Here is a 14,470-nt window from a genome sequence, read left to right as displayed (position 1 = left end):
GGCTATGAGTCAACTAGCAGAGGACACCGCTCTAGTCCTCAGACACACAGCACAGACTCCAACCTGCAGATGTCATGGGAAGTCCCTTGGCTATCAGTCAACTAGCAGAGGACACCGCTCTAGTCCTCAGACACACAGCACAGACTCCAATAGGACTAAACCGTAGCTCTCTCTCTCTCTCCTCCCAAAGGCTTCTGGTTTACATTGAAACATGAAAGGAAAGGCTATTCACGATCGCCTTCTGACCCCTGAGCATAATACACCAGATGAAGACCAAGTCACAGATTTAGGTTATTGTAATTACGACTGCATTTAAAGTTGAGGGAAAAGGTCCAGAAATAGATCATCATTTACAGAAGAGTCCCAACTGTTCTCTCTAGTTGGCTATGAAGGGATTCATCCATTTTGGGGCTGTATTTTACTGGTTAAGATGAAGAGTCTGTCAAGACTAACTTATCCAGCCTATTGCCGAGCCTTGTAATGAACACCATGAGAGCCAGAGGGCTGGTTTCAAGCGCAGGTCGAAGCAGGTGTTTATTTGTAAAGGACCACAGGAGGAGGCAGGTAGCTGGGTCCAGGGGCAGGCAGAAGGTCATACACAGGGGGTCCAAAAAGGGCAACAGTACAGGCAGGAAAAAGGCTAGTAACGTCGTCCGGGAGATCAGGCAATAGGTTGATAACAGGAAATCCGATAGGCTAAAGTACAGGCAGGGAATAGGCAAAAACTATCGTACACAGGAGGACTAATACGGGAAACCCAGAGCTCCCGAATAGAAGTGTTTCACAAAACAAACAATACCTCACAGTGATGTGGTGCAAAGAACTGAACTAAATAGTCTGTGATAATGACATACAGGTGTGTGAACAGGTGATCAGAATTCAGGTGATTGGGATCTGGAGAGTGATCTGTGTTCAGGGGATCTACGTGTTTGAGAGTGTGAGCTGGAAAGTGGGGCTGGAGAGTGATCTGTGTTCAGGGGATCTACGTGTTTGAGAGTGTGAGCTGGAAAGTGGGGCTGGAGAGTGATCTGTGTTCAGGGGATCTTTGTGTTTGAGAGTGTGAGTTGGAAAGTAGGGCTGGAGAGTGTGAGTTGGAAAGTGGGGCTGGAGAGTGATCTGTGTTCAGGGGATCTACGTGTTTGAGAGTGTGAGTTGGAAAGTGGGGCTGGAGAGTGATCTGTGTTCAGGGGATCTTTGTGTTTGAGAGTGTGAGCTGGAAAGTGGGGCTGGAGAGAGAGCTGGAAAGTAGGGCTGGAGAGTGATCTGCGTTCAGGGGATCTACGTGTTTGAGAGTGTGAGCTGGAAAGTAGGGCTGGAGAGTGAACTGGAAAGTGGGGCTGGAGAGTGATCTGCGTTCAGGGGATCTACGTGTTTGAGAGTGTGAGCTGGAAAGTAGGGCTGGAGAGTGAACTGGAAAGTGGGGCTGGAGAGTGATCTGTGTTCAGGGGATCTATGTGTTTGAGAGTGTGAGCTGGAAGCAGATGCTACAATCCCTGACAAGTCCAGACAACTAACCGAGACAATTTATCTTGATAAGGAGAAATAAATATCATTATATAAGAGAAGGAGGATATTGAAAAGTCTGTTGAAGAAGGTGGTGTGAAGGACATTGACTTTGACCCAATGAACGGTACAGTCCAATTAAAATTGTTTCATTTGAACATGGGAACGTTTTTAGTTTGAAAAGCAAATATATTTTAGTAGATTTCAGTAGGATTTATTTAGTCAGAATAAGATCCGGATACATTTTGTTTCCTTCATCATCTAAAGTTAAAGATGTTCATCTCAAAACAGGGAAGGTAATTTACCCAGAATGTCCTCCTGCCTCCTGTCAGTCCTCCTGCCTCCTGTCAGTCCTCCTGCCTCCTGTCAGTCCTCCTGCCTCCTGTCAGTCCTCCTGCCTCCTGTCAGTCCTCCTGCCTCCTGTCAGTCCTCCTGCCTCCTGTCAGTCCTCCTACCTCCTGTCAGTCCTCCTGCCTCCTGTCAGTCCTCCTGCCTCCTGTCAGTCCTCCTGCCTCCTGTCAGTCCTCCTGCCTCCTGTCAGTCCTCCTGCTTCCTGTCAGTCCTCCTGCCTCCTGTCAGTCCTCCTGCCTCCTGTCAGTCCTCCTACCTCCTGTCAGTCCTCCTGCCTCCTGTCAGTCATCCTGCCTCTTGTCAGTCCTCCTGCCTCCTGTCAGTCTTCCTATCTCCTGTCAGTCCTCCTGCAAGTCCTCCTGCCTCCTGTCAGTCCTCCTGCCTCCTGTCAGTCCTCCTGCTTCCTGTAAGTCCTCTTGCCTCCTGTCAGTCCTCCTGCCTCCTGTCAGTCCTCCTGCCTCCTGTCAGTCCTCCTGCTTCCTGTAAGTCCTCCTGCCTCCTGTCAATCCTCCTGCCTCCTGCCAGTCTTCCTATCTCCTGTCAGTCCTCCTGCCTCCTGTCAGTCTTTCTATCTCCTGTCAGTCCTCCTGCCTCCTGTCAGTCCTCCTGCCTCCTGTCAGTCCTCCTGCCTCCTGTCAGTCCTCCTGCCTCTTGTCAGTCCTCCTGCCTCTTGTCAGTCTTCCTATCTCCTGTCAGTCCTCCTGCCTCCTGTCAGTCCTCCTACCTCCTGTCAGTCCTCCTACCTCCTGTCAGTATTCCTACCTCCTGTCAGTCCTCCTGCCTCCTGTCAGTCCTCCTGCCTCCTGTCAGGCCTCCAACCTCCTGTCAGTCCTCCTGTCTCCTGTCAGTCAACCTACCTCCTGTAAGTCCTCCTACCTCCTGTCAGTCCTCCTGCTTCCTGTCAGTCCTCCTGCCTCCTGTCAGTCCTCCTGCCTCCTGTCAGTCCTCCTGCCTCCTGTCAGTCCTCCTGCCTCCCGTCAGTCCTCCTGCCTCCTTGTCAGTCATCCTACATCCTGTCAGTCCTCCTACCTCCTGTCAGTCCTCCTGCCTCCTGTCAGTCCTCCTGCCTCCTGTCAGTCCTCCTGCCTCCCGTCAGTCCTCCTGCCTCCTTGTCAGTCATCCTACATCCTGTCAGTCCTCCTACCTCCTGTCAGTCCTCCTGCCTCATGTCAGTCCTCCTGCCTCCTGTCAGTCCTCCTGCCTCCTGTCAGTCCTCCTGCCTCCTGTCAGTCCTCCAACCTCCTGTCAGTCCTCCTATCTCCTGTCAGTCCTCCTGCCTCCTGTCAGTCCTCCTGCCTCCTGTCAGTCCTCCTGCCTCCTGTCAGTCCTCCTGCCTCCTGTCAGTCCTCCTGCCTCCTGTCAGTCCTCCTTGCCTCTCAGACCTTTATTAATTAATTAATTTACAGAATCTCTTCAGTCTTGCTGTGTGTGTGCGTGCGTGCGTGCGTGCGTGCGTGCGTGCGTGTGTGCGTGCGTGCGTGCGTGCGTGCGTGCGTGTGTGTGTGTGTGTGTGTGTTCCTCAGCCCTCCACCTTGTCTGCTTGCCTTCAATAGGTTCTTGTAAACAAAATGTCTTGGTGAGTTGTGTTAGTTTATATACCTCCAGACAGACTCATATCCTGCCTTTCTGCTCCCTTGATGTCAATAACCTCCTGGTGCTGTCGGATGGCTAATTGGACAGCTGAACCATATTATGTATTTATTTTTTATTTATTTAAACTTTTTTTTAACTAGGCAAGTCAGTTATTACGAACAAAGTCTTATTTACAATGACGGCTTCAAGAAGTCAGATTGTGTTTCCTAATAAAATACAGAAATGTTGAATTTATGTGCAATAATTGTATTATTATGTCTTAAATGTAATTTCTTAAAAACAACCCATCTGATATATATATTTTTTTAATTAGTTCAATCTAAACCAGCCCTGTGTCTAAACCAACCCTGTGTCTAAACCAGCCCTGTGTCTAAACCAGCCCTGTGTCTAAACCAGCCCTGTGTCTAAACCAGCCCTCAGTCTAAACCAGCCCTGTGTCTAAACCAGCCCTGTGTCTAAACCAGCCCTGTGTCTAAACCAGCCCTGTGTCTAAACCAGCCCTGTGTCTAAACCAGCCCTGTGTCTAAACCAGCCCTGTGTCTAAACCAGCCCTGTGTCTAAACCAGCCCTGTGTCTAAACCAGCCCTGTGTCTAACCAGCCCTGTGTCTAACCAGCCCTGTGTCTAAACCAGCCCTGTGTCTAAACCAGCCCTGTGTCTAAACCAGCCCTGTGTCTAAACCAGCCCTGTGTCTAAACCAACCCTGTGTCTAAACCAGCCCTGTGTCTAAACCAACCCTGTGTCTAAACCAGCCCTGTGTCTAAACCAGCCCTGTGTCTAAACCAGCCCTGTGTCTAAACCAGCCCTGTGTCTAAACCAGTCCTGTGTCTAAACCAGCCCTGTGTCTAAACCAGCCCTGTGTCTAACCAGCCCTGTGTCTAAACCAGCCCTGGTTCTAAACCAGCCCTGTGTCTAAACCAGCCCTGTGTCTAAACCAGCCCTGTGTCTAAACCAGCCCTGTGTCTAAACCAGCCCTGTGTCTAAACCAGCCCTGTGTCTAAACCAGCCCTCAGTCTAAACCAGCCCTCAGTCTAAACCAGCCCTGTGTCTAAACCAGCCCTGTGTCTAAACCAGCCCTGTGTCTAAACCAGCCCTGTGTCTAAACCAGCCCTGTGTCTAAACCAGCCCTCAGTCTAAACCAGCCCTGTGTCTAACCAGCCCTGTGTCTAAACCAGCCCTGTGTCTAAACCAGCCCTCAGTCTAAACCAGCCCTGTGTCTAAACCAGCCCTGTGTCTAAACCAACCCTGTGTCTAAACCAGCCCTCAGTCTAACCAACCCTGTGTCTAACCAGCCCTGTGTCTAAACCAGCCCTGTGTCTAAACCAGCCCTCAGTCTAAACCAGCCCTGTGTCTAAACCAGCCCTGTGTCTAAACCAGCCCTGTGTCTAAACCAACCCTGTGTCTAAACCAGCCCTGGTTCTAAACCAGCCCTGTGTCTAAACCAGCCCTGTGTCTAAACCAACCCTGTGTCTAAACCAGCCCTCAGTCTAAACCAGCCCTGTGTCTAAACCAGCCCTGTGTCTAACCTGCCCTGTGTCTATACCAGCCCTGTGTCTAAACCAACCCTGTGTCTAAACTAGCCCTGTGTCTAAACCAGCCCTGTGTCTAAACCAGCCCTGTGTCTAAACCAGCCCTCAGTCTAAACCAGCCCTGTGTCTAAACCAGCCCTGTGTCTAAACCAGCCCTGTGTCTAAACCAGCCCTGTGTCTAAACCAGCCCTCAGTCTAAACCAGCCCTGTGTCTAACCAGCCCTGTGTCTAAACCAGCCCTGTGTCTAACCCAGCCCTGGGTCTATACCAGCCCTGTGTTCTATACCAGCCCTGTGTTCTATACCAGCCCTGTGTTCTATACCAGCCCTGTGTTCTATACCAGCCCTGTGTTCTATACCAGCCCTGTGTTCTATACCAGCCCTGTGTTCTATACCAGCCCTGTGTTCTATACCAGCCCTGTGTTCTATACCAGCCCTGTGTCTAAACCAGCCCTGTGTCTAAACCAGCCCTGTGTCTAAACCAGCCCTGTGTCTAAACCAGCCCTGTGTCTAAACCAGCCCTGGTTCTAAACCAGCCCTGTGTTTAAACAAGCCCTGTGTCTAAACCAGCCCTGTGTCTAAACCAGCCCTGTGTCTAAACCAGCCCTGTGTCTAAACCAGACCTGTGTCTAAACCAGCCCTGTGTCTAACCAGCCCTGTGTCTAAACCAGCCCTGTGTCTAAACCAGCCCTGTGTCTAAACCAGCCCTCAGTCTAAACCAGCCCTCTGTCTAAACCAGCCCTGTGTCTAAACCAGCCCTGTGTCTAAACCAGCCCTGTGTCTAAACCAGCCCTGTGTCTAAACCAGCCCTCAGTCTAAACCAGCCCTGTGTCTAAACCAGCCCTGTGTCTAAACCAGCCCTGTGTCTAAACCAGCCCTGTGTCTAACCAGCCCTGTGTCTAAACCAGCCCTGGTCTATACCAGCCCTGTGTCTATACCAGCCCTGTGGTCTATACCAGCCCTGTGTTCTATACCAGCCCTGTGTTCTATACCAGCCCTGTGGTCTATACCAGCCCTGTGTCTAAACCAGCCCTCAGTCTAAACCAGCCCTCAGTCTAAACCAGCCCTGTGTCTAAACCAGCCCTGTGTCTAAACCAGCCCTGTGTCTAAACCAGCCCTGTGTCTAAACCAGCCCTGTGTCTAAACCAGCCCTCAGTCTAAACCAGCCCTGTGTCTAACCAGTCCTGTGTCTAAACCAGCCCTGTGCCTAAACCAGCCCTCAGTCTAAACCAGCCCTGTGTCTAAACCAGCCCTGTGTCTAAACCAGCCCTGTGTCTAAACCAGCCCTCAGTCTAACCAGCCCTGTGTCTAACCAGTCCTGTGTCTAAACCAGCCCTGTGTCTAAACCAGCCCTCAGTCTAAACCAGCCCTGTGTCTAAACCAGCCCTGTGTCTAAACCAGCCCTGTGTCTAAACCAGCCCTGTGTCTAAACCAGCCCTGGTTCTAAACCAGCCCTGTGTCTAAACCAGCCCTGTGTCTAAACCAACCCTGTGTCTAAACCAGCCCTCAGTCTAAACCAGCCCTGTGTCTAAACCAGCCCTGTGTCTAACCTGCCCTGTGTCTATACCAGCCCTGTGTCTAAACCAACCCTGTGTCTAAACTAGCCCTGTGTCTAAACCAACCCTGTGTCTAAACCAGCCCTGTGTCTAAACCAGCCCTCAGTCTAAACCAGCCCTGTGTCTAAACCAGCCCTGTGTCTAAACCAACCCTGTGTCTAAACCAGCCCTCAGTCTAAACCAACCCTGTGTCTAACCAGCCCTGTGTCTAAACCAGCCCTGTGTCTAAACCAGCCCTCAGTCTAAACCAGCCCTGTGTCTAAACCAGCCCTGTGTCTAACCAGCCCTGGTTCTAAACCAGCCCTGTGTCTAAACCAGCCCTGTGTCTAAACCAGCCCTGTGTCTAAACCAGCCCTGTGTCTAAACCAGCCCTGGTTCTAAACCAGCCCTGTGTCTAAACCAGCCCTGTGTCTAAACCAGCCCTGTGTCTAAACCAGCCCTGTGTCTAAACCAGCCCTGTGTCTAAACCAGCCCTGTGTCTAAACCAGCCCTGTGTCTAAACCAGCCCTGTGTCTAACCAGCCCTGTGTCTAAACCAGCCCTGTGTCTAAACCAGCCCTGTGTCTAAACCAGCCCTCAGTCTAAACCAGCCCTCAGTCTAAACCAGCCCTGTGTCTAAACCAGCCCTGTGTCTAAACCAGCCCTGTGTCTAAACCAGCCCTGTGTCTAAACCAGCCCTCAGTCTAAACCAGCCCTCAGTCTAAACCAGCCCTGTGTCTAAACCAGCCCTCAGTCTAAACCAGCCCTGTGTCTAAACCAGCCCTGTGTCTAAACCAGTCTTGTATCTAAACCAGCCATAATTTACAAGCCCTATATGTCTTTATATTAATAATGTCCTCCGATACTTTGGGCCTTTTTAAATGTTGTGTTCTATTTTTTAAACGTTATAGTTTATATAGATTCTACATTTGATATGTATGTCCAATTTTTACGTTTTAGAGTTGATATAGTTTCTACATTTCTACATTTTATAGATGATATAGTTTATACATTTTAGAGTTTATATAATTTATACATTTTATATTCATTTCTAGTTTCTAAATGTTATAGTTTATATATTTTAGGGTTTATATAGTTTATACATACGCTCTCTCCACTGGCTTCCAGTTGAAGCTCGCATCCGCTACAAGACCATGGTGCTTGCCTACGGAGCTGTGAGGGGAACGGCACCTCCGTACCTTCAGGCTCTGATCAGGCCCTACACCCAAACAAGGGCACTGCGTTCATCCACCTCTGGCCTGCTCGCCTCCCTACCATCTGAGGAAGTACAGTTCCCGCTCAGCCCAGTCAAAACTGTTCGCTGCTCTGGCACCCCAATGGTGGAACAAACTCCCTCACGACGCCAGGTCAGCGGAGTCAATCACCACCTTCCGGAGACACCTGAAACCCCACCTCTTTAAGGAATACCTAGGATAGGATAAAGTAATCCTTCTAACCCCCCCCCCCCTCCCCCCTTAAAAGATTTAGATGCACTTTGTAAAGTGGTTGTTCCACTGGATATCATAAGGTGAATGCACCAATTTGTAAGTCGCTCTGGATAAGAGCGTCTGCTAAATGACTTAAATGTAATGTAAATGTATATAGTTTATATAGTTTATACATTTTATAGTTAATGCATTTAATAGTTTATATAGTTTATAGTTTATATAGTTTATAAATTGTATAGTTTATACATTTTATAGTTTATATAGTTTATACATTTTATAGTTTATACATTTAATAGTTTATATATTTTATAGTTTATTTAGTTTATAAATTGTATAGTTTATACATTTTATAGTTTATATAGTTTATACATTTTATAGTTTATAAATTGTATAGTTTATATATTTTATAGTTTATATAGTTTATACATTTTATAGTTTATACATTTTATAATTTATACAGTTTATAAATTTTATAGTTTATACATTTTATAATTTATATAGTTTATATAGTTTATACATTTTATAGTTTATATATTTTATAGTTTATACATTTTATAATTTATATAGTTTATATAGTTTATACATTTTATAGTTTATATATTTTATAGTTTATACATTTTATAATTTATATAGTTTATATAGTTTATAATGTTTAAACATTTTATAGTTTATACATTTTATAATTTATATAGTTTATATAGTTTATAATGTTTATACATTTTATAGTTTATACATTTTATAATTTATATAGTTTATACATTTTATAGTTTATATATTTTATAGTTTATACATTTTATAATTTATATAGTTTATATAGTTTATAATGTTTAAACATTTTATAATTTATATATTTTATAGTTTATACATTTTATCATTTACATAGTTTATATAGTTTATATATTTTATAGTTTATATAGTTTATACATTTTATAGTTTATATATTTTATAGTTTATACATTTTATAGTTTAAATAGTTTATACATTTTATAATTTATATATTTTATATTTCATACATTTTATAGTTTATATAATTATACATTTTATAGTTTATATATTATATATTTCATACATTTTATAGTTTATATAATTATACATTTTATAGTTTATATAGTTTATACATTTTATATTCATTTCTAGTTTCTACATTTTATAGTTTTTACAGTTTATAAATTATATAGTTTATATAGTTTAAACATTTGATAGTTTATACATTATATAGTTTATACAGTTTAGACATTTTATAGATTTTATAGTTTCTACATTTTATAGTTTATATAGTTTCTACATTTTACAGTTTATCAATATTAAAACATCAATACACACCCCCTGCTGTTGTTACCAAGACAACGTAACTACCACACAACACCTGCTGTTGTTACCAAGACAACGTAACTACCACACACCACCTGCTCTCCTGTTGTTTTGTTGTTATTTCACTAGCAAGAGAGGAATCACGGTTAACTAGAGAGCTACACACACACACACACACACACACACACACACACACACACACACACACACACACACACACACACACACACACACACACACACACACACACACACACACACACACACACACACACACACACACACACACACACACACACACACAAGAGCAGGGAGCCTACTTATTGTCTTTGTCTTAAAGTCCAATGGCCCAGTTGTGCAGCACTCTAAACAAGTCCCCTGAGTTTGGGTAATGGGAGAGATACCAACCCCTCTTTCCAAAGCAACTGTTGTTTACCCTCAGCGAGAGCGACGGCCACACGCAGGGGGCCTGACAATGTGTACGTGTAAATCAACTCCCCTGCCTGTTCTGTATCTATTATGAATGGGGCATAATTGCAGTGGGATTCACTGAAGTCAATTCATTTTGACTGAATGTAATATAAATATATTTCTAGCAGCTGCAGGAGGAGAGGATGAGAGGTATCACGGGGAGTACGTTAGCGTGTGCATGTGTGTGTGTTTGTATTTTTGTATGCCCATTCGTGTGTGTGTGTGTGTGTGTGTGTGTGTGTGTGTGTGTGTGTGTGTGTGTGTGTGTGTGTGTGTGTGTGTGTGTGTGTGTGTGTGTGTGTGTACGCCCATGCGTGTGTGTAAAACAAAAGGAACGGCGGCATCGTCATCATCTCTGACGACTTCCTGTGTTCTCCAGCTAGTCTTCCCTCTAACCAGCTGCATCGTCATCATCTCTGACGACTTCCTGTGTTCTCCAGCTAGTCTTCCCTCTAACCAGCTGCATCGTCATCATCTCTGACGACTTCATGTGTTCTCTAGCTAGTCTTCCCTCTAACCAGCTGCATCGTCATCATCTCTGACGACTTCCTGTGTTCTCCAGCTAGTCTTCCCTCTAACCAGAGGCATCGTCATCATCTCTGACGACTTCCTGTGTTCTCTAGCTAGTCTTCCCTCTAACCAGCTGCATCGTCATCATCTCTGACGACTTCCTGTGTTCTCCAGCTAGTCTTCCCTCTAACCAGCGGCATCGTCATCGTCTCTGACGACTTCCTGTGTTCTCCAGCTAGTCTTCCCTCTAACCAGCTGCATCGTCATCATCTCTGACGACTTCCTGTGTTCTCTAGCTAGTCTTCCCCCTAACCAGCTGCATCGTCATCATCTCTGACGACTTCCTGTGTTCTCTAGCTAGTCTTCCCCCTAACCAGCTGCATCGTCATCATCTCTGACGACTTCCTGTGTTCTCTAGCTAGTCTTCCCTCTAACCAGCGGCATCGTCATCATCTCTGACGACTTCCTGTGTTCTCCAGCTAGTCTTCCCTCTAACCAGCTGCATCGTCATCATCTCTGACGACTTCCTGTGTTCTCCAGCTAGTCTTCCCTCTAACCAGCTGCATCGTCATCATCTCTGACGACTTCCTGTGTTCTCTAGCTAGTCTTCCCTCTAACCAGCGGCATCGTCATCGTCTCTGACGACTTCCTGTGTTCTCCAGCTAGTCTTCCCTCTAACCAGCTGCATCGTCATCGTCTCTGACGACTTCCTGTGTTCTCCAGCTAGTCTTCCCTCTAACCAGCTGCATCGTCATCATCTCTGACGACTTCCTGTGTTCTCTAGCTAGTCTTCCCTCTAACCAGCTGCATCGTCATCGTCTCTGACGACTTCCTGTGTTCTCCAGCTAGTCTTCCCTCTAACCAGCTGCATCGTCATCATCTCTGACGACTTCCTGTGTTCTCCAGCTAGTCTTCCCTCTAACCAGCTGCATCGTCATCATCTCTGACGACTTCCTGTGTTCTCCAGCTAGTCTTCCCTCTAACCAGCTGCATCGTCATCATCTCTGACGACTTCCTGTGTTCTCTAGCTAAGTCTTCCCTCTAACCAGCTGCATCGTCATCGTCTCTGACGACTTCCTGTGTTCTCCAGCTAGTCTTCCCTCTAACCAGCTGCATCGTCATCATCTCTGACGACTTCCTGTGTTCTCTAGCTAGTCTTCCCTCTAACCAGCTGCATCGTCATCATCTCTGACGACTTCCTGTGTTCTCTAGCTAGTCTTCCCTCTAACCAGCTGCATCGTCATCATCTCTGACGACTTCCTGTGTTCTCTAGCTAGTCTTCCCTCTAACCAGCTGCATCGTCATCATCTCTGACGACTTCCTGTGTTCTCTAGCTAGTCTTCCCTCTAACCAGCTGCATCGTCATCATCTCTGACGACTTCCTGTGTTCTCCAGCTAGTCTTCCCTCTAACCAGCTGCATCGTCATCATCTCTGACGACTTCCTGTGTTCTCCAGCTAGTCTTCCCTCTAACCAGCGGCATCGTCATCATCTCTGACAACTTCCTGTGTTCTCTAGCTAGTCTTCCCTCTAACCAGGGGCATCGTCATCATCTCTGACAACTTCCTGTGTTCTCTAGCTAGTCTTCCCTCTAACCAGCGGCATCGTCATCGTCTCTGACGACTTCCTGTGTTCTCTAGCTAGTCTTCCCTCTAACCAGCGGCATCGTCATCGTCTCTGACGACTTCCTGTGTTCTCTAGCTAGTCTTCCCTCTAACCAGCTGCATCGTCATCATCTCTGACGACTTCCTGTGTTCTCTAGCTAGTCTTCCCTCTAACCAGCGGCATCGTCATCGTCTCTGACGACTTCCTGTGTTCTCCAGCTAGTCTTCCCTCTAACCAGCTGCATCGTCATCATCTCTGACGACTTCCTGTGTTCTCCAGCTAGTCTTCCCTCTAACCAGCGGCATCGTCATCATCTCTGACGACTTCCTGTGTTCTCTAGCTAGTCTTCCCTCTAACGAACGGCATCGTCATCATCTCTGACGACTTCCTGTGTTCTCTAGCTAGTCTTCCCTCTAACGAACGGCATCGTCATCATCTCTGACGACTTCCTGTGTTCTCTAGCTAGTCTTCCCTCTAACCAGCGGCATCGTCATCATCTCTGACGACTTCCTGTGTTCTCCAGCTAGTCTTCCCTCTAACCAGCTGCATCGTCATCATCTCTGACGACTTCCTGTGTTCTCCAGCTAGTCTTCCCTCTAACCAGCTGCATCGTCATCATCTCTGACGACTTCCTGTGTTCTCCAGCTAGTCTTCCCTCTAACCAGCTGCATCGTCATCATCTCTGACAACTTCCTGTGTTCTCTAGCTAGTCTTCCCTCTAACCAGCGGCATCGTCATCATCTCTGACGACTTCCTGTGTTCTCCAGCTAGTCTTCCCTCTAACCAGCGGCATCGTCATCATCTCTGACGACTTCCTGTGTTCTCTAGCTAGTCTTCCCTCTAACCAGCTGCATCGTCATCATCTCTGACGACTTCCTGTGTTCTCCAGCTAGACGAGATGAGAGCCATCATTTTGCAAGTAGATTTGGAAGAATATCAAGAGAAGTAGAAAAATACTGAGGAGAAACGGAGAGAGAAGGAGAGAGGAGAGAAACAGAACGGGGATAATTTTCACTCAGTTGGTTTGTAATAAGCTTGTATTTCTGCCTCTAGTCCTTGTGGCGACATAATACACACACACACACACACAAACACACACACACTCAGAGGCATTGTGGAGGCAGAACTGGGTCTCTGACGGAGCCGAGTATGACTACCGAGAAGTAGAAGAGATGAGACACAGCGGCCCTCATTTCTATTCCCTGTTTAATGCCTTTCATTCAGTCATTTGAGTCCAACTATAATGTACCTCTCCTTTCATACACAGAGAAACCTCCAGGATAGCATGTCTCAGCTGGAGTCTGCTGAGTGACGGAGATCTGATGTGGGATAGAGAGAGTGAGAGAGAGAGAGAGAGGAGAAAGAGAGAGAGAGATAGGGGAGAGAGAGAGGAGAGCGAGAGAGGAGAGCGAGAGGGGAGAGAGAGAGAGGAGAGAGATAGAGGAGAGGGAGAGAGAGAGTGAGAGAGAGAGAGAGAGAGAGGGAGAGAGAGAGAGGAGAAAGAGAGAGAGATAGGGGAGAGAGAGAGGAGAGCGAGAGAGGAGAGAGAGAGGGGAGAGAGAGAGAGGAGAGAGATAGAGGAGAGGGAGAGAGAGAGGGGAGAGAGAGAGAGAGGAGATAGAGAGGGGAGAGAGAGAGAGAGAGAGAGGAGAGAGAGAGAGAGAGAGGAGAGGGAGAGAGAGAGAGACAGAGAGACAGAGAGACAGAGAGAGAGAGAGAGCGAGAGAAGAGACAGAGAGAGAGAGAGAGTGAGAGAGAGAGAGAGAGAGAGAGAGAGAGAGAGAGAGAGAGAGAGAGAGAGAGAGAGAGAGAGAGAGAGAGAGAGAGAGAGAGAGAGAGAGAGAGAGAGAGAGAGAGAGAGAGAGAGAGAGAGAGAGACAGAGACAGAGACAGAGAGAGAGAGAGAGAAGAGACAGAAGCCCTGCAGGTCAACCTCTGCGTCTCTCCTCTCCTGCTATCACTTCCCCATGTTTCCATCTTCTCTGTGTGATCATCAACAGAAGCTCCGGCAAACCGCTGCCTCTCCTCCCATCTCAGGGCTCTGTGTAGCAATCAGGATGAGTTAGCCCGGGAGTCTGAGCCGTGACCCACATATGTTCTGTTAGACAACCACACTTATATTTTACACCATTAGGAGGGCGTATACACAACGGTTCGCCTCCTAAATGGAATAATATGCCCTCTGTAGTGCACTACTGTTGACCAGGGCCCATAGGGAATAGGGAACACTACATAGATAATAGGGTGCACTACAAATGGAATAGGGTGCGCTACATATGGAATAGGGTACACTACATATGGAATATGGTGCACTACATATGGAATAGGTCACACTACATAGGGAATAGGTCACACTACATAGGGAATAGTGTGCGCTAGATGTGGAATATGGTGCACTACATATGGAATAGGGCACACTACATATGGAATAGGGTACACTAAATATGGAATAGGGTACACTACAAATGGAATAGGGTAAACTACAAATGGAATAGGGTGCACTACATATGGAATAGGGTACACTACATATGGAATAGAGTACACTACATATGGAATAGGGTACACTACAAATGGAATAGGGTAAACTACAAATGGAATAGGGTGCACTACATATGGAAT

General features: G+C 46.6%; 1 protein-coding gene across 1 annotated transcript; it reads left to right on the top strand.

The window, feature by feature from the left end:
* Positions 1 to 1,813: 1,813 nt before the first annotated feature.
* On the top strand, positions 1,814 to 10,523 carry LOC120042237 (keratin-associated protein 10-5-like). The gene is made up of 4 exons (XM_038987106.1): positions 1,814 to 2,115; positions 2,285 to 2,336; positions 2,551 to 3,174; positions 10,422 to 10,523. Exons 1-4 carry the CDS (start codon positions 1,814 to 1,816, stop codon positions 10,521 to 10,523), a joined length of 1,080 nt encoding a protein of 359 aa, XP_038843034.1.
* Positions 10,524 to 14,470: the final 3,947 nt, after the last annotated feature.

Source organism: Salvelinus namaycush, unplaced genomic scaffold (assembly GCF_016432855.1).
Source record: "Salvelinus namaycush isolate Seneca unplaced genomic scaffold, SaNama_1.0 Scaffold647, whole genome shotgun sequence".
NCBI lineage: Eukaryota > Metazoa > Chordata > Actinopteri > Salmoniformes > Salmonidae > Salvelinus > Salvelinus namaycush.
Note: the sequence above shows the minus strand (reverse complement) of the source record. Positions and strands in the feature narration are given on the sequence as shown.